At 41.1% G+C, this 23552-nt stretch overlaps 1 protein-coding gene across 1 annotated transcript in view; it reads left to right on the forward strand.

Annotated features, from left to right (window-relative positions):
• The first annotated feature begins 887 nt into the window (after positions 1 to 887).
• The window catches only part of TBC1D22A (TBC1 domain family member 22A), a 174595-nt gene continuing 151930 nt past the window's right edge, over positions 888 to 23552 (forward strand). The window contains exons 1-4 of the mRNA XM_083794758.1: positions 888 to 1156; positions 4519 to 4575; positions 6030 to 6370; positions 7128 to 7307. Coding sequence (XP_083650884.1) covers positions 1095 to 1156; positions 4519 to 4575; positions 6030 to 6370; positions 7128 to 7307 — 640 coding nt within the window. The 5' untranslated portion in view covers positions 888 to 1094. The remainder of the gene's footprint in view (positions 1157 to 4518; positions 4576 to 6029; positions 6371 to 7127; positions 7308 to 23552) is intronic.

Below are 23552 nucleotides of genomic sequence, written 5' to 3' on the forward strand. Positions count from 1 at the left end.
AGAATACCATGAAGTAAGAGCAGCCTTTATAGGAATAGTCCAGGCCACTGATCACACACAGGAACCACGTGGAGGTCTTGATACCATTACAGGCTGGTATGATATACACCAACACAAGGTCTGCAAGGTATTTAGACAGGAAGGGAATTGAAGCAAATGGCTCCCTGGTGCAGCTGCCTCAGCCTAGATTTCCAGGCTGATTGCACAGGGGTCAGCCTGTCACATCCCTGTGGGGTACTGCTGGTGGGATGGGTGTCCTACGAGCAGTCTGTTTTTCTGGAGCACGAGTCCTGTAAGGAGCGGCTGAGGGAACTGGGGTTGTTTGGTCTGGAGGAGGCTCAGGGCAGACCTTAGTGCTCTTTGCAACTGCCTGAAAGGAAGCTGTGGGGAGCTGGGGGTCGGCCTCTTCTCACAGGTAACCAGTGACAGGACTAGAGGGAATGTCCTCAAGTTGTGCCAGGGGAGGTTCAGGCTGGAAATGAGGAGACATTTCTTCTCAGAAAGAGCAGTCAGGCACTGGGACGGGTTGCCCAGGGAGGTGGTGGAGTCACCGTCCCTGGGGGTGTTCAAGGAGAGGTTGGACGTGGTGCTTAGGGACAGGGTTTAGTGGGTGACATTGGTGGTAGGGGGGTGGTTGGACCAGGTGATCTCGAAGTGCTTTTCCAACTTTAACGGTTCTGTGATTCCCTAGAGGCCACTGCACAGATCCAAGGCTCCCTGCTCCGTTATGGCCGCCGCCAGCTGTAGCGCGGAGGCCACGCCCCGCCGCCCCCTGACTGCCCCGCCCCGCCCCGCCCCGCCGCCGCCGCCCCGCCCCTCTGCCGCCGCCGCCATTCCGTACTCTGCCCCGAGCGCCCTCCCCGGCTTTCCCTGGCTGCCATTGGTCCCCTGCGAGCCACCCGGCAGTACTCTCACTTCTGGTTGGCAGGAGCCGCCAGGCCGCCTCGTGGGGCGAATGAGGAGCGGGGTTGTTTGACGGTGCCAAGATGGCAGCGCTCAGTGCCGTCCCGGGGGGAAGCAATGGCGGGGAGTGAGCCGTGAGGGCGGGCCGGGGCCGCGGCGCCGCGGGGCCGGGGGATGAGGTGACGGCCGCCATGGCGAGCGACGGCGGCAGGAAGCAGTTCTGGAAGCGGAGCGGCGCCAAGGTGCCGGGCAGGTGAGGGGCGGCGGCGGCGAGCCCGGGGCCGGCGGGCGGGGGCTCCTCGGGGCCGTCCCAGCGCCGCCGCCGCCTCCCGAGGGGCCGGAGCCGCCCGGAGCTGCCCGGGGGGGCGGCGGGAGGCCGGGACCGCCTCGCTGCCGGCCCCTGCCCCGGCCACACGCCTGGCTTCTCTGTCGGGACTCACTTCTACCCTGTCGCTGTCTCCGCTGTCCTGACTTTCCCCCCTGTCACTGTCCTGACTGGGAAGTTGGCGTGGGGCCTCGCGGTCCCTCCGCTGTTTGGCTGGTGTCAGCTCGGGGCCCGAAGTGTTTCGGCATCGGGCTGCTCTGTTTGGGAGGTCGCGGGTTGTCTCAGCAAGCTGCGGTTGTGAGCCTGGGGAAGAGGGGGCTCAGGGGAGATCTCATTGCTCTCTACAGCTGCCTGAAAGGAAGCTGTGGGGAGCTGGGGGTCGGCCTCTTCTTACAGGTAACCAGTGACAGGACTAGAGGGAATGGCCTCAAGTTGCACCAGGGAAGGTTCAGGCTGGAAATGAGGAGACATTTCTTCTCAGAAAGAGCAGTCAGGCACTGGGACGGGTTGCCCAGGGAGGTGGTGGAGTCACCGTCCCTGGGGGTGTTCAAGGAGAGGTTGGACGTGGTGCTTAGGGCAGGGTTTAGTGGGCGACATTGGTGGTAGGGGGTGGTTGGACCAGGTGATCTTGGAGGGCTTTTTCCAGTCCTAATGATTCTGTGACTTGTGTCAAAAAGCTGATGGTGGGTTAATAAAGAGTAGCTGAGTTAGCCTTGCCAGTGTTAATCTTGCCAAACACCTGAGTTAGCCTTGCCAAACACCTCCAAAAAGATTCTTCATAAGAAACAAAGGTTGTCTCAGCGAGCTGTGGCAATAACTTGTGTCAAACAGTTGATAGTGGATAGATAAGGGGTAGCTGAGTTAGCCTTGCCAAATGCCCTCGAAAAAATCCTTCATACGAAACCAAGGAGTGATGGGGATAAAAAAGAAAAAGGAGCGTGGTTAGAAAATAGATGTAAAAAGTCTTTTTTTTTTTTTTTGCTGCTATAACAGCAGGTCTTCTACAGTTCCGTATGGTCAGCTGTTTGGGTGGTGGATGGGAAACTTTTACTTCTAGGTTTTTAGCCAAATACTGTGAAATTTCAAAGTGACAGAAGGGGGCTTTAATGATTCCCAGCCTCTCTGGCCGTGTTCTATCAGTGAAGGTTAATAAAGCACTTTGAAAAAGTAGTCTTAAATGAAAAACATTTCTCCTTTAGCGAAGCACATGCAAACTTGGAAAATCATGAAGATAATGAGTATCTTTACAAAAAGAAAGCTATTTTCTAATGGAGTCTCAATTTGAAGTTGTTGAATCCTGTTACAAATTTGCAAACTGTATTGTATTTACTCAGTGGTCAAGGCATGATACAGTGAATTGAAGGGTTCCCCTTTTCTTTATGAATTTAAATAGTTGTGTCTTGCGACTGAAATATGGCTATAAAGCTATGAAGTATGTTTTCCTACATAGTTTTCAAAATATTGTTAATTTCTCAACTTTGCTTCTGAAGTGTGAAGAGTAGAACCAGCTGTTGTATAGCTGGGAGCTACAAACGTGTTCTCCCATTCAAAATTTTCCAGGGAATATATCCCCAAAATGACATTAACTCTTGTTGATACTTACAATTATGTTCTCTGCTCCCATCCCTGACCTATTCTCACAGTGGGGTAATTCATTTTCTTACATTCCTTTTTGTACAGATGAGATGTATTCTTGGTTCTCAGGTAAATGATATAAACAACAAAGCTACCGTTACTTGAATGCTATAGGAAATAATCCTGCTCATCCTTTAATTTCTTCCATTCTCAGTTATCCATAAGCACTCAACTGGCAGTGGTTTTGTTTCTCTAGTTATAAATGGACTTTTCTGGTCTGACTGTTCTCGTCTCTCTGAACTTCTTGTTCTGTAATTTCACAAAGTTCCTGCGGGGGTAAAACGTGTTTGACTCTCCTCGATTGCAGAGGGTCTGTGAATGGTTGGAATTGATTAATTTGCAGCCTACTGCAGGCATGCAGAAAAATGAGCAAGCTGTGGAGAATGTGTTCTTGTATTTTGTGGCAAGGAGAGTATTGATGTTGCTTTCTGTACAGGTGGATTCTCTTCATGTCCGTTCATAATGGGCCTGAAGGAAAAGGCAGATTCTCGAGGCTGCAATGGGAAGTTGGGCGGTGATGCCTGACCCTCGCGTGATCGTAGAGCAGAAGGGAGTGCAGAGACACTACCACGGAGGGCACAGCACATAGCTGTGTGGGAAGCCTTGTGCTGGGTTGACTTTTTGTATTGCATGGAATTACGTAAAAAAAATTCAAGAGTGTATAAACCACCACCCTCGGTCATCTCTAGGGTTAATTTCCCAGCTGTCAGTATGGCCTCTTTAGTATAAATCCAAGTCTCCTCAAATTTGTTATGACCGCAGTCTTTTTGGCATGGTTCTACCTCAAATTTACAAAGGTTGGACTTATTTATATTTATGGTCTTGAGATTGATTTTGATTTGTCAGGAGGGCATGTTTGCCTCCTGTAATGTGGTTTTCAGTACAGATTTAGGCAGGTGTTACTGCTGCGTATGATTTGCTTCTCTCACAATCGGAGTTTTTTATTAATACTTTTCAGTACAAGGCTGCATGTAAATATTGCCGGGATTTCCGTGGAGCTTTTTGACTTATAAAATAAATTTGTAGCTGAAATCTGGGAGGAAATGAACTTGTAGTTTTTAGAGTTTTATTACTCAGGGTAATACGCTGTTTTGTATTATTAGATGTTGTAGTAGAAAAAAAATCTGTCTTTGGAAGCTTATTTATTTCAAAGCTTTTGTTTTTACTGCTCTTATGTTCTCTAACAGGGCATCTTTTGCATGCTATTTTTCTTTAAATTGTTCAGCCTTTTGCTTTAGTGACTGTTAAGAATTGACTGGTTGGTTTTTGGGGCCACAAGTACCCAGAGAGGATGAAATCTTTACAGACAATTCTTTGAGAATTTTTGTTTTATTTTTGGCAAGAGATAAATGAAGAAGTGATAAATCAGAAAGGAGAAAACATACACTGCTTTTGAAATGTCTTATTATGGAGCTATCTTTTGTTGTTTTAATTCCTGTAGAAAACAATAATTTAATGTAAGTTACTCTAGGCCTTAAAAAAGTGTTCCTGTTTGGCATATCTAAGATTTTTATTGAGTTACTTCTTAGTACATGCTTCAATTTCAGCTGCATTGTTTTCAGTTGTATAGGGGATCCTTTGAAGTTGAAGACTGCTGGAACATTTCAGTTGTCTTCATTAGTGATTACTTACACACTCTCTCCCTTCTCCTTCAGTATCCAACATGTGTACGGAGCTCAGCATCCGCCTTTTGATCCACTGCTGCATGGAACGTAAGTTAACCTAGTACTCAAATATTTAAGGTGATTCGGATCTCATCTGTCTTCTCTCCTCCTTCTCTTGTCTTCTTTTTGTTAGAAGATGGTTAATCTTCCTTTTTCAATCTTTGTCATAATCTTGCCTTCTCTGTTCTGACTTCTCTTTTGTGACTTCCTGATGTTTATCATATTGCGAGTAGCAAATAAGCTTTTCAGTGTCTTGCCTAACATAGATTGCCGACTTTTATTTGTTTGCAGTGCCTTAAAAATCTATGGTAAATACTAATCTTTATTTAGCAGGTGACGCTTACAGGTGTAAGTGGCTTTTCTGTATGCATCTTTCTGTTGATAGACTGCCTATTTTTTTGTGTGCGTCCATCTGTAAAAGAATAGAATCAGATTATGGTGTAGATTAATTTGAGGCAAAGGTGGGCATTTTACTTGTGAGTGAGAAGACAGCAGGAGAGATTTACAGTGATCTAAAGTTCATTGACTTAGATCATGATTATTAGATAGCAGAATATGATGTGCGTGAAAATGGCAAAAATATGAAACATCATTAGTAACCAAATAAATTTCATGCTAATAACCCAGAACTAGTGCAAACGTCTGTCTTCATGTCCTTATGGTTGAGGTGTTCAGCAAAATACATTATTGCGTGTTGACAGCTTCTGCTTTTTTATTTTTGAGAGTGGGGAAGCTGGCTCGACGCCTCCTTTAGCTGAAATCTGATGTGATTGCTCTGCGTTACAGTGAATGAGGACAAGTGCCAAGCTAGGGAGTGATACTTGGTTCGTCTGTCTTGTACTGTGTCTTGGCAGAGGGACAAAAGGTTAGGAGCTGATAGGGCATGCCCGGACTGGTAACTGGGGGAATTATCCTGACTGGCAGAAGAGCAAAGTTCTGAAGCAAATTCATGCTGGAGTGGCTGACTGGGGAGGAACTATAGTTGTAATGAGTTTTAAGGTGAGACTTGATTTGTTTATGACAGTGATTATACTACGTGATTGCATGTGATGGCTTGGGACTAGGCCTGATGACTTGATTACCGCTGCTGTGTCATTATGCAGCAATTGCATGGAAAGGCCTGAAACCTCTGTAGGAGCTCACAAAGCAAGAGAACTGTAACATGTCCCATCTCGTAAAGGATTCCAGTAGTAGTCCTTTTATTTGACTTTGAGCTTTATTTATTTATTTATTTTGAAGACAAGGGAAGGAAGGATTTGTCCAGTTTGCATTCAAAGCTAGGAGGAGTCAGGTTGTTACCTGATGTTGTTCTCAGGAATATTCTGCTGTATTCTGTCAGGGTTGGACGTAACAGCAACTTGAGTGGAGGGAGATAAATATTTGCTACCTATATAGCGTCAAGCTGTCAAGCACAGACTTCTGTGTTTTTATTTTTTTTGCCCTGTCTGTAGTGTGCTGCCTATTCCATTGCTAGTTCTCTAAACACTATTTGTTTTTAACAGCTTGATAAAGCCAGGATCAAAACCGCCTACAACTCCGGTGAAACTAAAGAAAGTCAGCACCTTCCAGGAGTTTGAAAGTAACACAAGTGATGCTTGGGATCTTGGGGATGATGATGATGAACTCTTAGCAATAGCTGCTGAAAACTTAAATACAGAAGTGGTCATGGAAACAGCTCACAAAGTAATTCAGAATCACAGCAAGTTACAAGAACAGCATAAATTTCAGGAAGAACATCAACAGGAAGAAAAACAAGTAGAATCTGCAGAGCTGACTTCAATTGCGTGTGGTGATAATAGGCTTGTTAAATCAGTCAGCGAAGGTCATACTTCGAGTTCATCAGGTATGTTAAGAAATGAATAGAAATGTTGAAAATAGAGTGAGGAAAGCTATAAAATGTGCCTTTTAGGGCATTAACCCCTTCCCAACCTTTACCACAGGTAAAATTTATTAAGTGATATTAATTGATTTGAGGGAAACACTGGACTCCATGCTAAACCATAAAGCATGTGCATGAGAAATATATAGATGAAGAAAGAATAACTACTCTCCATTGTTTTCAGACTCAATAAGTCTTTAATTTTTGGAGGAAGTTACACTATTGAATGTGTCTTAACACTTAACTGTACCAAGATGTATGCAATTAATATTTATACTATTGTAGAAAAATTGTTATTAAAATGCCACTGTATAATATATATTGAAAAACTGGAGAAAAACTATTCGTATAGTTGGAATGTTCATCCTTATGTAATCTGTTCTGTATTTTAATTAATTTTAAAATAACCAATTGCAATGATTTCCCAGTTTATTTTTTTAGAATGGTGAGAGAGATGGGAACAGCTTTCAGTAGCACAGAGATGGTAGCAATAAATTAGCTTTGCTGTTAGTACGATCTCTAATTGATGTGTTTTAATTGTGGAACACTGCTTGGAAGTGGAATGCTTCTCCTGTTAAATCCAAGTAACTTGAAGTTCAAAATTGTGTTATGCTTGAGCTTATATTTCCCCCAAACAGAACTTGGTTTTAAATTTAAAAGTTCAATTCAAGTAGTCATTTTATTAGCTAAGGCTAACTATTTTGCTGCTTTCTCCCTTCAGATAATGCTAGTGAAAATTCTTCCATGCAGAGATCTCAGTCTCTTCCACAAACTTCCACACTTCCCCTGGTGAGTGGAGTGGCAGACTTCAATACCTCAGTTACTCCTGCATTAACTGAAAGAGAAGCATCCCGATTAGACAAATTTAAGCAGCTACTCGCTGGACCCAACACAAATCTTGGTGAGTATTTCTTGTTTAAGCTATGAATTCCTTCTAAATCACTTGGAAATTATAAAACTGTGATTGTTGTACTATTTTACCTGATGGTTTGGATCTAATTCTTTCAGCATTTAGAATTGATCTTGCAAAAGAAGGATAAAATATTATTGAATGGTTGTAGGAATCATGCTTGTAACATTCAAGTTGCATGCATGCTACTAGTAAGTAGAATGTGAGGTGGTTTCTTGTTCTGTCTCACATGATTTCTTGTTACTGGACAAATTTCAGGGAAAAAAACAAACCGTGAAGTATAATTACTTGTGTTTAGTATTAAAGCCTGACTAAAAAATCAGCATGTAGTGTAGGAATGATTCTTATGCTTAAAAATATGAATGTGAAAAAACGTTTAGGAATAGAAGTATTACTGCTTGTCTACTCAGCGAGCATTCTTCATGTTCAGACTGATACAGTAGTTCTGTGTCTCATCTGTGAATGCTGACAACATGTTAATGTGAAAACAAATGAATGTGTTGTCAGATAACGTGACTGTTGCCTTTGTGCACTACGTTTTAGCAGCTGATGAGTAAGTGGAAGTGCTGAGAGGGTATCGTAGAATCAAATGGCTTTGTATCCAAAGTGAAAATCTGAGCAAGTAGAAAGAGAGTGTACTGTGTTTGGAGAACTTGGCCAGGCACTTCGGTGTAGGAGTTTATGTCAAAACAATAAATAAAATGACTTTGAGTTAGACAACTGTGGAAGATACCTTCAGGAAACTCACGGAAGGACATAGAAACTGCGTGTTTGCAGTTCTTGCATTAAGACTTCCCTTTCCTCTAACTGCCATGAGCCTTCTTCAGTGTAACAGTATAATATAGCCCAAATTGTGGCTTTTTTCCATTCTGTGATGTGTCTTATTGTGAGATTGATGCTAGCAAGGCAGAACTATGGAAACAATGTTAACTAGACCAGACTTAACACTTCAATGAGTTATATCAATGAGTTATATCAATTTCTTATGCAGTGCAGTTGTGAACTCTGAGGTGTTGAAACAAATTGCATATTTGCATAAGCTTGCAAATGATAATCAAATATCACTTTTGCTTCCTTTGATCTGGCTGATGTTATGTTTTATGTGATTGTGACTGACACAAACTTTTTTTTAAAGAGTTTTGTAATGGTAGAAACCTTGCTTACAAAGGGTTACAAAATCAGAGGGAAGACAAGGTTTAATTTAAACCTACCCATTTCACTTCTGCTGCCTAACTTGACTGGAGTACTTCCCTGTTAAATGAAATCTAGGGAATAAAGTAAAATATTTTAGGAGTCAAAGAAAATATCATCCCTTATGATGATACATACAGTCAGTCACTGTGACTATGGTGAGAGTGTAATCAGTGTTGTGAAAACAATTGTTGTTTTTAGAATGTTGCAGCTGGCTCATTCTCTTCCCCATGTGAGTGGGGAGGGGTGTTTGTTTATCCTGATGGACTGAATTAGTGGTCAGTCATTGTGGGGACATTTCAGCAAAAATTTCTGCTCATTTCTGCATCTTATAGTAGTGTTGGCCTTGCTTGGAAACAGCAGTACTAGCAATAGCAGCAGCAAAGTATCTCTGATTTTGTTTTCTCAGTACGTTTTGCATGATGTTGAGAGAGATTGTGACAGGTCTTTTCAGAGCGATACAAAAAAGATAATCTCTGGACTGAAACAATGTCGTTGTGCATTTTCAACTGGAGGCTTTTTTCCTCATCGTAATGTGAGAAGTCAACAGAGACTATGAACACAAAGTAATACTAAATTAGTAATTTAAATCCTTTCATTCACACTTGAATAATAATTATTTTATGAGAGAATGTAGAAAGCAATGTTTGTCACATATGTCAACTAAAGGTTGTGAAAGTGTTTTCTCGCACCATAAAACTCAAGAGTTCTCAGAAACATAAATTACACATATAAATTTGGGAGTGAAGCTTATTTTAGCCACTGAAGTCCAGTAATGGATTTTGGAGTCAGGATTTGGTCCATAGCTTGGTTTTAAAGTTGTAGAAATAGGTTCCATCAGCCCCGTCATGTTACACGTTGAGGAAAAATAATATACCAGAAATACATTGTAGTCAGAAATTGAATACTCTGACAGTTATTCCATAAATATATGATGACAGAGCCATTCTCAAAGTTTCTGTGGACAGTTTTATACAGCAGGTAATTACCATGTACAAATAGTTGCACACAAGCTAGGAAAGGAAGGACCCCATTCCCCCCCGCCCCCCCGAATTCTCAGGATATAAAAGAATTCATTCTTTTAGATCACTTAACTCTTATTTGTGAACAGAGGCTATTTCCTTGGCTCAAAGTGTCTTCAACTCATTTCTGATGTTTTGTACAGCTGAACTAATAAACTCACTCTTGTAATTTATGATTGCCCGTGTAGTTGTTGTGAGTCTTCTTGTAAGTCCTCCTAACCCACTTCTCTTGTAAGTCTGGCAAGTATCTTTGTTGTTTATGTGGCAAACAGATGCAAACAATATGCCTTTTTTCCACTTCTCACTTCTTATTTGGCTATTGCTCCGGTGTTATTACCTCTAATAAGAATGGGGAAAGTATAATTTTGAATTGAATGTTAGGAGTAGTTAGCTATATGTAAAACAAAACAACAACAAAAAAATACAAGCAATTCCTATTGAAATTATATTATTAGGTATATGACTTGCGCTGCAAGAGAGAAGCATGACAACACACCTCCAGGTACTAATATAATGCAAAGAATGGGTAGCTAATCTTGTACAGTTAAAAATTACGAAATGAAAGCTGCTAAACAAGCTGAATCACGCTGCAGCAAGAAGGGCTGCTGGAAGAGGCCTGCTGTAAGAAGCAGTTCTGGTTGGAGAACACCTTGAGGACAGACCCCTGCCAGTTAGATCATACTCAGGTATACTGGGTGCAAACTCAGGAAGCAGGATCGGGCTGGAGATGGCAACACAGCTGTGCTTAGCACACAGCTACGGAATAGGTGGTAGGGTCAATGTAGCCTCCCAGTCATGGTACTGCAGGCCAGATGACTGAGAGAGAACCATTCACACTAGTTATTTTGTGTAATCTACCCATGCTCGTTCTTCCTTGTAGTTGGCATGAGGTAGATGCACTTCATGTCAAGCCTTGCCTTTCCTTGTAGTGGACCTTGTTTTAATGACTGAAGATGGACTCTTGGTTTTCAGAATCTTGCAAACTGTTGCTTTAACAGGAGTGGAGGGGACTTTCAACAAAGCAGCATAGGGAGGTTAAGAAGTTTCTCAATTTTCTTGCCTCCTGCAGTTTTGAATCACATGTAGTTGATCACATTGGTGTATATTCTTCTTCCAGTTTGTTGATATATAGCATAAAAGGAACAAAATCTGTCCAACCCCTGCTTCATGTGACATGCTGTTAGTCACATCTATCTTCTCAGACTGTTGTCGCTGAAAGGTATTCTCTCTGATTCCTGTGTTAGGCAGCTTATCTGCAAAACATGCTTGCATTTGCAGCTAAGAAGCAAGAATTAAAGAACACACAAAAAATACCAAAGGTCAGTACTTTATCAGTAAGCTTTGGAACAACTTTTTTTTTCTTTAATTAAGTATCTTCTAAAAGAAATCAGTGCAGAATATCCTTAAATGGTTTCTTATGCTAATTGCTTTCTGCAGGATTAGTATTTTGTGTTCCTATTTTCCATGCCTTGGCTTAATAACTTGTGGTTTCACATAATAATCAGCATTTATTCTGATTACTTCTTTAGTAGGATATTTCAATTTAAAAGTAATAATTTATTGTTATCACCTAATTAAAATTGAAAATAAGTTCTTGAAATTGTTTCTGAAAGGATTTTGCGTAGTTTGTCTCTGGAAAACTTATTTCTCCTTTTGTCAGGATACTCAATTGACGTGTTAGTTATTGCATTACATAATAACTATTCACATAGTAAAAAATCATATTCCTAATCTGAAAAGTTTGCCATGTTTTTGTTTTTTGTTACTGACAGTTGTCTTTATGATTATTAATGACCCTTTTTATGGTAGAGTTCTTAACTTGCATACGTCCTATTGTGCTCTAATATCTTGGTTATACTGGAAATCTGTGTCATCTCTTCATTATTTTTACTCTTTTACACAAGAACAAGATGCCAACATTTCTTAATAGGTGTCTTTATTCTGCTGAGGTATCTTTTCATTTGTTGAAAATCTCTGCTGATGCCCCTCTTCTTACACTTCAAGACAATTTTGCTGTCTTCTACTAAATACTCTCACTTTCTGTATGCCTTACTTTTAAGTTTTTGTGTTTTTGTATTTTTCTTTTGAAAAGGCTGACTGCAATGAACAGCTACTATTTTTGGCCCACAGTGATTTAACTTAAAAAGATAGCCTTTTGGCTATTTTTCTTTCATTTTTTTTCAGAGTTTCATTTTGTGTTTTCTATCCATCATACACACTCCAAATTTACGTTATGCATATTTAGTCTGTATTTAAATAAATCTAGAATTTATGAGTAAATATAGTAGCTACTATGTAGATAGTTTCAGTATGTCTTGACTTGTCTCTGTTTCAAGAGCTAAATACTATATAAAAGCTATTAAAAATGAAACACTTTCAACAAATTACTGTTTAGTTATTTTCCTTCTTCATCTTGTTAATTAAAATCTCCCCTTTCTTACATGTTCTTGCAGGTGTTAGCAACTCAATACATTGCTGTATTTAAATGTTTTTCATATTTCTTCACAGTAGGTGAGATGAAAGTGAGGTCAAACAGTGTTTGAACAGTGAACTTCTGTGCTTCCTCCCTCTCCCCTTGCACCACCGCCCCCTGTGTGCTTGTCATGGGTTGTACTGTTAGGGCTTTTTAACTGCTGCTCTGTATTGGATCAGTCTTGATTTTTTTTTTGTTAAACTTTTTCTTTCCTTTTTGTTTTTCCTCTGTTTCTGTAATGTCTCTGATCTCAGGTGTATGTGTGTGTGTATCTAAATAAATCATAGAATCATAGATGATCTTTAAGGTCCGTTCCAACCCAAACCATTCTAATTCCAACCCCCTGCCATGGGCAGGGACACCTCCCACCAGACCAGGTTGCCCAAAGCCCCATCCAGCCTGGCCTTGAACACCTCCAGGGATGGGGCAGCCACAGCTTCTCTGGGCAGCCTGTGCCAGGCCTCACCACCCTCAGAGTGAAGAATTTCTTCCTGATATCTAATCTAAATCTACCCTCTTTCAGTTTAAAGCCATTACCTGATTGTCCTATCAGTACAATCCTTGACCGAATCCCTCCCCAGCTTTCCTGTAGGCCCCCTCCAGGTACTAGAAGTCTGATATAAGGCCTCCCGGGATCGTTTTTTTTCTCCGGGCTGAACAGTGCTAACTCCCTCAGCCTGTCCTCACAGGAAAGCTGCTCCAGCCCTCCAGTCATCCTCCTGACCTTCCTCTGGACTTGCTCGAACAGGTCCATGTGCTGGGGGCCCCAGAGCTGAAAGCAGGGCTCCAGGTGAGGTCTCATGAGAGCAGAGCAGAGGGGGACAGTCACCTCCCTTGACCCTGCTGATTATGCCTCTGTTAATGCTGCCCAGGACATGGTTGGCTTTTTGGCTGGCAAGTGCACATTGGTGGCTCGTGTTGAGCTTGTTATCAACCAATACCTCCAAGTCCTTCTCATCAGTACTGCTCTCAGTCTGTTCTCCGCCCAGCCTGTGTTTGTGCTTGGGATTGCCCCAACCCAGGTGCAGGGCCTTGCAGTGGCCTTGTTGAACCTCACGAGGTTTGCACAGGCCCACCTCTCAGGCCTGTCCAGGTCCCTCTGGGTGGCATCCCTTCCCTCCTGCGTGCCGGCCGCACCACGCAGCTTGGTGTCATCAGCAAAGTTGCTGGGTGTGCACTCCATCCCACTGTCCATGTCACCGATAAAGATGTTACACAGCACCAGTCCCAATACTGATCCCTGAGGATCACCACTTGTCACTGGTCTCCGTGCCTCCATGTCCCAGTGTTCAAAATATCAGTTAAAATAATTAATTTAGTAATAAATTAAGTAGGACTGTAACTCCTGAAAGCCATATAGTGTTGTTAGCATATAATTAAAGGAAGAGAGTGTTCTTTGCTAAATTTACATCTTCAGAGAAGATAAACTTGGAAGTGTTGTTACAGATATTTAAAGTAAATTCTTTCTTTAAAGAGGTTGCAAAAGTTGCAGCTCCATAGTAGTAGTAATTTGCTCTGCTGTTCTGGTTGGCTTTATAGCTAGCAAACTTCTACTGAAATGTATGTGTTAAGATTGAAGCCCGGGAAGTTAGAAGAATTTCATGATCATAGGCTGGTTATAGTGCAGTGTCATTTGGAAGGTACTCAGCATGACAATAGTTGTAACTTCTTACATATCTTTAACTCTACCTGCAAGATTATCCAACCAAACAGACCAGAATAAAACCCTTTTGTATTATAACATTTGTAATTTGAGTTCATTTTTTCTAATATTTTCTTCAGTTATTTAATTCTCTTTACACCCACTGGCAATAAAGTAAAATACAGCAAACGTTTCAATCTCAGCATATCTGAGAAGTCTGTGTTTCTTTAAAAATAAGTGTTTCTTCCTCCACTCCATGTAATTAGAGTAGTTCAGCTGGAAGGGACATAGAGCGATCAGAGTCCAACTGTCTTGACTACGTCAGTGGTGACCAAAAGTTAAAAGGTGTCATTAAAAGCATTATCTAAATGCTTTTTGAACACTGGCAGGCATGGGGCATCGCACCATTTCCCACAGTGTTCTGGAGAAACTGGCTGCTCGTGGCTTGGCCAGGCGTGCGGTTTGCTGGGTGAAGGACCGGCTGGCTGGGCTCAACGAGTCGTAGCGATGGGATTTCAGTCCCATTGATGCCAGCCACTGGGGGCATTCACCAGGGTCCGGTGGTGGGGCCAGTTATTTAGTGCTGGCAGTGGTCTGGATGAGGGGATGGAGTGCACCCTCAGTAGGTTTGCAGACAATTCCAAGTTAAGTGGGACTGCTGATATGCGTGAAGGTAAGAAGGCTCTGCAGGGGGATCTGGGTAGCCTAGGTGGATGGTCTCCACACCATTGTGTGGCGTTTAACCAAGGCTGAGTGCTGGCTGCTGCATTTGGATCCTGACAGCCCCACACAGCAGTATAGGCTTGGGGAGGAGTGACTGGAAAATTACCTGGCAGAAAACAAGCTGGGAGCCAGCAGTGTGCCTGGTTTTGGGTCCCTCCCTGTAAGGATATTGAGTTGCTCAAGTGTGTGCGGAGATCTCTTCATCTCTTCCCCCTTCCTTCTTGCAAGGAAGCTGGCAAAGGGACTAGAAAACAAGACATACGAGGAGTGACTGAGGGAGTTGGGGTTGTTTAGTCTGGAGAAAAGGAGGCTGAGGGGAGACCTCATTGCTCTCTACAGCTACCTGAGAAGAAGCAGCAATGGGAGTGGTGGTGTCTTCTCTCAGGTGACAAGTGATAGAACACGAGACCGCTGCCTCCCTCTCCACCTCACCTCCTCTGGAAGTTGTAGAGAGCAATGAGGTTGATTCTTGGCCTTTTTTTCTCCAGACTAGACAACCAAAGTGTTCTCAGCTTCTCCTCACAGGACATGCCTTCTGGCCTTTTTACCAGTTTTGTTGTCCTGCTCTGGATACATTCGACTATCTTAATATCCCTTTTGTATTGTTGAGCCCAGAACTGCAGGCAGTATTCAAGGAGAGGTCGCCCCAGTGCTAAATGTAGTGTGAGAATCACCTCTTTTATGTCTAGTCTAAGCAGGAAAAACTGAAGAGCATCGTAATTTTTACTTCAGGATACATTGGTGCAGGGAGAGAAGCCATACGCATCTGCATCATAACCTTCACAACTGTGCAAGTCATAACTTTAGCCATTTGATTGATCTGAAAACATCAGTAAATATCTGCATTGATCTCATTTGTCTCTCTCACATATGGTAGTAAAATTTTAGGTGCCCTGACATTTAATTAGTTCTTCATTGTAGTGGAAGGCTTTACAGTTATTAATTCCTTTGCTCTCACAGTAAGACCAAGGATTGTTTAAATTAATCTTTTGCTCAACTAGACATCAGAATACACAGTAATAGAAAAGCAAAAATACATTTTTCAGTATCCAGTCTAATTGTAATCTAGTGCAGACTCTCTAGTTTCAGTTTTCGTGTTTATCATTGCTTGATGAACATACAGTGTGAGATATCAGTTGTCTGGCATTATATACGTTAAAGCAACATAACCTATATAATTCCAAGACAAATTGGTACTGAATTGCATGTTATGTAGTTTTGGTGTTCTTTTTTGGGTTGTATTAAACATCTGTGTTTTGATTATACTTACCTGGTAGAAATTATTCAACCAAGAAATAGTTTCTGGAAGTGAATGGACAAAAAATGTAGTTAGAATCAACACCTCCTTTGGGCAGAAAAAACATAGATTTCCATCGTGTTCTTTTTAAAAAAGAGTTGTTCATTTTGACTTGAGCAGAGACTCCTGTTCCGAATGGCACCCATCACTGAGTTAAGATTTTGTTGGGGGGAGGGTGGGTTCAATCTTCACTAAGATTGAATAGCTGCAGATCCCATTAACAAACAAAATAATCTTCCCCTTTTTCTCAGTTCTGGAAAAGGAGGCAATATCCTAAATCGTTGCTTCTCCACTCCTTCTTTTGTGAGCTATGGTATTTGGTATGACTTGATTAATGAATATGGGACATTGTAGACTATACCAAAGAGCACTAGTTCCTGGTTTGTGGATTACTTTCAGTAAATACCTGTCACTTGAGAAGCTCTTACTTGTATTTTATCAATTACAGCAGCATGGTATAAAGAATAAAATTAGTTCTCCTTTGTGCTGAATCCCTTGGAGATTAATATCATCTAGATTAAAATAATTGATCTGAACACCACTCAAAAATAAATGCTTACTTAGCATAATCTTTAGAATTCCCATGTTATGCTCATCTTCTTCTCAGCAAGATAAAGAGTTCTGTGCTAATTCTATTTCCAAAAGTATTGTAATATAGAGGATTACAGTGTGGACCGAATCTTCAACTGATGCTATGGGATTACTGTCAGAAAAAATATAATCCAAAAATTATATCCAAATTCCTGTTGTGCACACAAAATTTACTTTGGTGGTTTCCTGTATGTGATCATCAAAAAATCACGGGAATTGCACAATATTCCACAACAAATCGCAGAATTCAGTTAGTTAAAAGGTTTTTTTGTGTGTCAGATGAAGTTTTAGCAGACCATATACCCTTTCTTTTATTGATTTCTGATCAGCTGTTCAAAAATCATCTTTAAGCCTGAACATATTGTAGACAATATCATTCAGAAGGATTTTTTCACTCTGGTTGAGTTAGGAGAAAGAAAACTATTCTGTGATGAAGTATTCTTGTTTGTTTTTTTTTTGCTTGTTTGTTTTTCTTAGGTATGCTATCTCCTTTTCTTACTTGGTAGTGTCATAAAAGCTGAACATATGCAGGTGCTATGTGAAATCTGCATTATCATTATTAAAGGAGACTCAGGGAAGAAGTTCAGTATTCCCTGTGATAGCCATAGATGCTCTGAGGGAACAGCCTTGATTGTTCCCTGTGCCATTGTGCAAGCAGTGCAGCAGGGGAGGAAATTGCTAGGATTGCCTCCAGTGAGGCTATTGAGAAGTTTTAACTTTCTATAGTCCCTAAAATTTTTGATCATCAAGATTAAGAACTGATGTGTTGTAACTAGTGGCACATCCTGCTTGTAAGTCAGTTTATGGAGGCTCAAGGCAGTATAATTCATCCTGTTTTTATGGCCACTGTCTCTTCCACTGTTAATCAAACAGAAAATTCATAGCTACTTAGTTCATTAGTAGCAACTTGAATTTGTGTATCCACTGAGCCATTCACATGTTAATCTTTCTGGAAATATTTTGGCTTATTGTAGGAATTAGCTGCCATCTCCAGAAAATGGGTTGATGCTTTGTCCCTGTGATTTTGGTTTCTTTTGATGTTCAGTAAAGAAAACACAGAACCTAAGTTAGAATATGAAGCTTTCATAAGGTACCTAGATCTGGTGAATACTTTCTGAAACATCAGTATAGTGTGTTAAATATGCCTCCTTTAGAGGATACCGTTCTTCACACATACAAACAGATTGAAATCTATTTTTTTTAAGGAGTATAACTGGAAACTGTTTCACAAGAAAAAATGTGAAGGCTTCAAACATGAAGAAGCACCCTTTGAAATTAAAATTTAATAGTTCGGATTGTGCAGAATGCCTAGAAGAAAGAATTGTTACTGCAAGATGTAACTTTAAAGCCTTTAAAAATAATTACATTTTCTTGCAATCAAAAGCCGTGCATTACTGTTATTATTTACTGTTTCTTGCTGCTGTGTTTTGTCAGTATGAAAGCCTAGTGCTTATTATGATGGTTATGTTTACCAACTTAACCTGGAACAGAGGCTGGTGTAAATTAAAGGGAGAACTACTGTATCTGCTTGTTTTAGAAGTACATGGAAGAAAGCTTAAATATGAAAAGTGTTTTCTATCAAAGCGTACTTCTAAAGTTTGAGATATATCTATATATCTAAAAAATGTGTTAAGCTGTTATTGCCTGGGAAAGTAATCACAGTAGAGCATATTTCTCTGTGTATCCTGCTGTGCTGCCTTCCTGATAGCGATTATTGGTTAGAAACGGCCTCACACTTGTTTTAACACTAATGGAAAACTACTCTTGTGATACAATGAATGCTCACTGCCAACTGAGGAAAAACTTGTGTGGATTACAGTTAGCGTTTTACAGGAATTTGTTGTGATAGAGGTGAGAAATTAGGGAAAAGCTTTTAAGCCTGATCTTGAATGTTTAAAAAATTTTGTAGCTCTTATTGCTTTAATTATGAGCCTTTACTTCAGTGATTCAGTTGGAAGTCTTATGTTCGGTGTAGGCATAGACAAGGTTCTTTCACAGCTGGATGTTTGTGCTTGGTTAGTGCTGGCATTTAAGACAAGAGTAAAAGGGTTTCTCAGATATACCACCAATTTTTCTTTTTTTGTGAAGTGTGAGCTAAATTTAACTTCTCCAGCTCCCTCGGCGCTCGGCCACAAACTGCGATTCAGTCTCGTTTCCTGTCTTTCCCAATCCATGAAACATTTGGGAGGAATGCAGTGCAATCCTACTAGCCTGTGAACTGATCATCAGACATTAGTTCTTCTCAAAGGCTGGAAACACTAAAATGTCAGATGCCTCAAAGTGGCATGGAGCTCAATAGCTGAAATGCAATCCGTAAACTGTTTTGGATGACTAAGTCAATTCATTCACTTCAATTAATTTTTGCTAGATTGCCTGTGTATTCATTTGATTTTCACAAGTTCAACTTTGAGTTTATACAGAGGAAGTGATCTCAAGCGTAACTCTAGCCCATGAGGTGTAATTCCACATGAGATTCCTTGTCTGGTCAGGATCCTCCTTCCTCTACATCATAGAGTTTATCAGCAGCTTTCCTCTTTAGCCAAAGATACTGAGGGAAGTGACAGAAAGGAAGTCTTTGTTTCTCTGATATTCTGATGTTGGAGATAAATGTGCCTTGCAGGTTGACCTTACCGTTTTATGTGTTTTTTTATAATGTTTTATTATTATTTTTTTTAGTGGGAGAAGCTCTCTAATGCTTGCTCCTGTGGACAACTATGAATTTTGTGGCTCAGTATTTACATTGCTGGCTTCCCCTGTTTTGATTCTTTCTTACTGGGTTTAGTAGCCTTCCTTTTGCCTTCATCTTCCTAATCGACTGTTCACTTGCTTTCTTTTGCCTTCTAACACCAACCTCATCTACTTCTGCTTTTCCAGTTCTCTTCACAAAATACCTGGCAAATTGTACTTTCCTGCTCACTTCTAGCAAAGGTCCTGGAAAGGGTCTTACCGTGTATTTACAACATTTGCTTGGACTTTATTTTCTGTTTTCTGCATGCATTCAGAATAACTCTTTGTTCCATTGAGAAGATTAAGGGCAGTGTTTGCCTGAAAAAAAAAATTAATGAAGCGCCTAACAGAGCTATTATTCATTTTGGAAACCAGTTGCTGTGGTTGCCATAGTAATAACAAGCCCTTTATTAAAGCTATTTTCTATATGTTCTGCCTGTATTATAACGTGCAGTTGGGGGAGCTGCAGATCCATGAATCTGTGCTCTGGAAAGAATTTTCTAGTTTTGTATAGTTAAATTATCCAAGGAATTTATGTTATAGGAGCATAAAACATGTAAATCTAGTTTATCATATCTATCGTGGAATTGTTCATGCAGGCCATCACTTCATGTAGCCGTTTACAGTAATCGCAATGAAATAACAGCTGTATCAAAAATGAATAATGCATACAGAGAAATTGTGAACTCCCTTAATATCCCCTGATTTATTTATTTATTTATTTGTAACTGATAGAATGATGAGCTTGTAGTTCCACGAGAAATGCTTGTAGACTTTGCTGTTCCCACATGTGTGTGTTAGCTGTAGTGGGTAATAACTCTGGTAATAGCTCTTGGGGTTATAAAGCTGGTAAATTAATGGTGTGTTTTCTTTGTATAATGCCCTATGAAATATTTATGGAATATGAAGAATCTTTACATCAGCACAGTGTCCTAAGATTTCCTTTAGAACAATTGCACTAAACATTTTCTTCTTGAGAGAATAAGTATGTGCTTGAATCTATTGTAGTAAACCAGCTAAAACCATGCTTTTTTTCCCCAAATTAAACAAATTATGTCAATTTGAGGCATTTATGTACAATCTTATTATCTCTTAGAAATAAGACATCCAAACCCAAGAGTGTTTCTGCAAAGTAAATGCTGTCTCCTACGCAGAAGTGACAATTGGCTAGTGATAGCAAAGGGAGATTTTTTTTTTGGTGTAAAATATGTGGTGATTTATAAATATTTTGATTGGTCACAGAATTATATAAAATGATAAGCCAACTCAACGATAGACTAGTAATTGGGCTTCATAGTGTTGATTCAGAAAGTAGCCTTTCAATCTGAGACAGTTTTTTTCATAGGATCATGGTTTGGGTTGGAAGGGGCCTTAAAGATCATCCAATTCCAGCCCCCTGTCACGGGCAGGGACATCTCCCACCAGAGCAGGTTGCCCAAAGCCCCATCCAGCCTGGCCTTGAACACCTCCAGGGATGGGGCATCCACAGCTTCTCTGGGCAGCCTGTGCCAGGGCCTTGCCACCTCTGTGGTGGTTTTACTCAGCTGGGCAGCTGAATTCTACCACAACCTTTCTCTCACTCCCCCTCCTCAAAGGGGGAGAAAATACGATGGAAAGGGCTCAAGAGTTGAGATAAGGACAGGGAGATCACTCAGCAATTACTGCCATGGATCAAACAGGATCATCATAAGGAAGATTAATATCATTTATTGCCTATCACAAGCAGACTGGAGCAGTGAGAGACTAAAAGCAAACTAAAAGCACCTTTCCCCATCCACCCTCTCTTCTACGTCCTCCCCCCGAGCAGCACAGGGGAATGGGGACCGGGGGCTGCGGTCAGTCCCTGATGCTTTGTCTCCGCCGCTCCTTCTTGGTCACTCTCTGCCCCTGCTCCACGTGGGCTCCCTCCCACGGGATGCCGTCCTGCCCGAACTGAGCCTGCGGGGGCTGCCCACGGGCAGCAGCTCTTCAAGAACTGCTCCCACACGGCTCCGTACCACGGGGTCCATCCCCCAGGAGCAAACTGCTCCAGCACGGGTCCCCCACGGGCGGCAGCTCCCCCCAGACCCCCTGCTCCTGCGTGGGCTCCTCTCCACGGGCTGCAGCTCCGGCCCGGGGCCTGCTCCTGCAGAGGCTCTCCATGGGCCGCAGCCTCCTCCAGGCCACATCCACCTGCTCCACCGGGGGCTCCTCCACGGGCTGCAGCGTGGAGATCTGCTCCGTGTGGGACCCATGGGCTGCAGGGGGACAGCCTGCTCCACCAGGGGCCTCTCCACAGGCCGCAGGGGAACTGCTGCTCCTCTGGCGCCTGGAGCACCTCCTGCCCTCCTGCTGCACTGAACTTGGGGGCTGCAGGGTTGGTTCTCACTTCTCTCTCCCAGCTGCTGTTGTGCAGCAGTTTTTTTTTTTTCTTTTTTTTTTTTTCTTTTCTTAAACATGTCTTCCCAGAGGCACAAACAGTGTCTGTCACTGGCTCAGCTCTGGCCAGCAGTGGGTCCCTTTGGAGTCGTCTGGAGCTGGCTCTGATCTGACATGGGGCAGCTTCTGGGGTCTTCTCACAGAGTCCACCACTGCAGCCCCCCTGCTACCAAAACATTGCCGTGTAAACCCAATGCAACCTCATAGTAAAGAATTTCTTCCTTATACCTTATCGAATTCTACCCTCCTTTAGTTTAAAACCATTCCCCCTTGTCCTATCCATACACCCCCTGACAAAGAGGCCCTCCCCGCGTTTCTTTTGCTGCAGCCCAGGATAAGGTTGGCTTTCTGGGCTGCAAGTGCACATTGGTGGTCCGTGTTGAGCTTCTCATCAAACCTTTTAGGCAGAGTTTTACAGATACTTCTCTTAGATCTGGCTAATATCAGCTGTGGAACAATAGGTCAAATTTATTTCTATGCTTGCCCTTTTAGCAAACGATCATATCTGTGGTTGTTTGGTTTTGTTTTTTTACAACTGCTCGCTTTCCAAATAATTTGTAACAGAGTACCTCCTTGTTCTGGAATTTTGAGAAAACATTATTTCTGTTGAAGCAAGGATATTTTGCAGTACTATCTTGATTGAAAATGTGAACCTGATTTGTAGGTGGCATTAAAACTGTTGAAGAAATCCTGTGCCAGGGAGCATGTTTTCAGCTCATAACTGGGACAGCTAATTCCGTGGGAAATCTATAACGGACAGGAGTTAGTGTAATGACAATAAATTGAAATTGTGCTTTCACTAGGCATAATCTAACATTTCAACCAATGACAAAAAATTTAATGCTTGATTAGATATTAAATAGATGATAAGTTTCAAATATAAATGCAAGTACGTTTCCTTGGTACTCTCTGTGTGTTGGTTAAGGATAGATTTCTTCTAATGCCTTGATTTAAAGGCTTAAAAACTGTAAGGTAGACATACATAGTAAAGATAGTCTTTTTACCAGATATAAATTCCCAGGTTTGAGAGCTACACCTTCACATCTGTTTCTGTATTTCTATGTTCTAGGCAGTAAAAATTAATAAATTTCCTGTGTTGTCAGAGGCTATTTGTACCCTACACAGAAGCAAAGTTGTAGCTTTACATTTGTTCTTTGTTTGCTCCTAATTTTGTTCTTTCTTGTCAGTCTTAATTATATCATGGGTATGAAAATGCCATAAATTGAAAAACAAACAAACCCCCAAAAACTCAAAGTGCTTTCTTCAGAACTAATTTGAAGTGGTTTCTTCTTTGCCAAGACACTGTTATGAATGAAAATGGGATAAAAAGCTTCACATGAGTATTTGTTTGAAAGAAAAAGCAGTATTAAGCTTTTTCATACAATAGTACCAGTTCCTATTACTATGTAGAACTTATAGTGATCAATTTAAAGGATACCTGTAGTTAACAAATACTCCTTTTTTCCCATAATTACAGTTACATTTGGATAAGTACTGTAGGAATGTTCTCCTGAAAGAAATAATTACATAAAAATGCTATTTGTATTCATCCATTACCTTCATTATTAGCAAAAATGGATGAGTAAAAATGTTTCAGAATTTAAATGTACCTTGTACTGAGACTCTTCATTTTGACCACTAGATGCCTGTTCTGTCTTCGATGATGTCTTAACAATATCCATCTTTGGTGGTTCTTTGACATTATATTGATCATGCTTATTAAAGATAACTTGGAGTAGGACTAGAGCGTTTATTGTGTCAGTGGCTAAAGAAAGGCCAAAGTTGTAGTGTTGTTTTTGGAATTTGTTTGATCAGATGAAGCTTGTGCGTTGTGTGTTAATGTTAAGCTATAGACATATTAATTTTATTCTAAGTACTGTATATAATTTCCCTTCCTTTGGGTGCCATTGAAGCCTTTATCCATATAATTGCTTTTTATTCTTTTAAAATGCTATCTAAATATTCACTCTCCAGTACTGGTGTAAACATAATTGGATTTCTAATTATAGCTTTGGAATGTGTCACATACTGCAGAATCTTCAGCTAATTTTTGAGGTATTTTAGCAATGTGCTATTACTGAGGAAACCAAGGCCTGATGGCATTCGTCTCTAAGCAGAATTGTTTGTCTGAATCATAGAAAGGTTAATTTCT

Source organism: Anser anser (genome assembly GCF_964211835.1).
Source record: "Anser anser genome assembly, chromosome: 1".
NCBI classification, from domain to species: Eukaryota; Metazoa; Chordata; class Aves; order Anseriformes; family Anatidae; genus Anser; species Anser anser.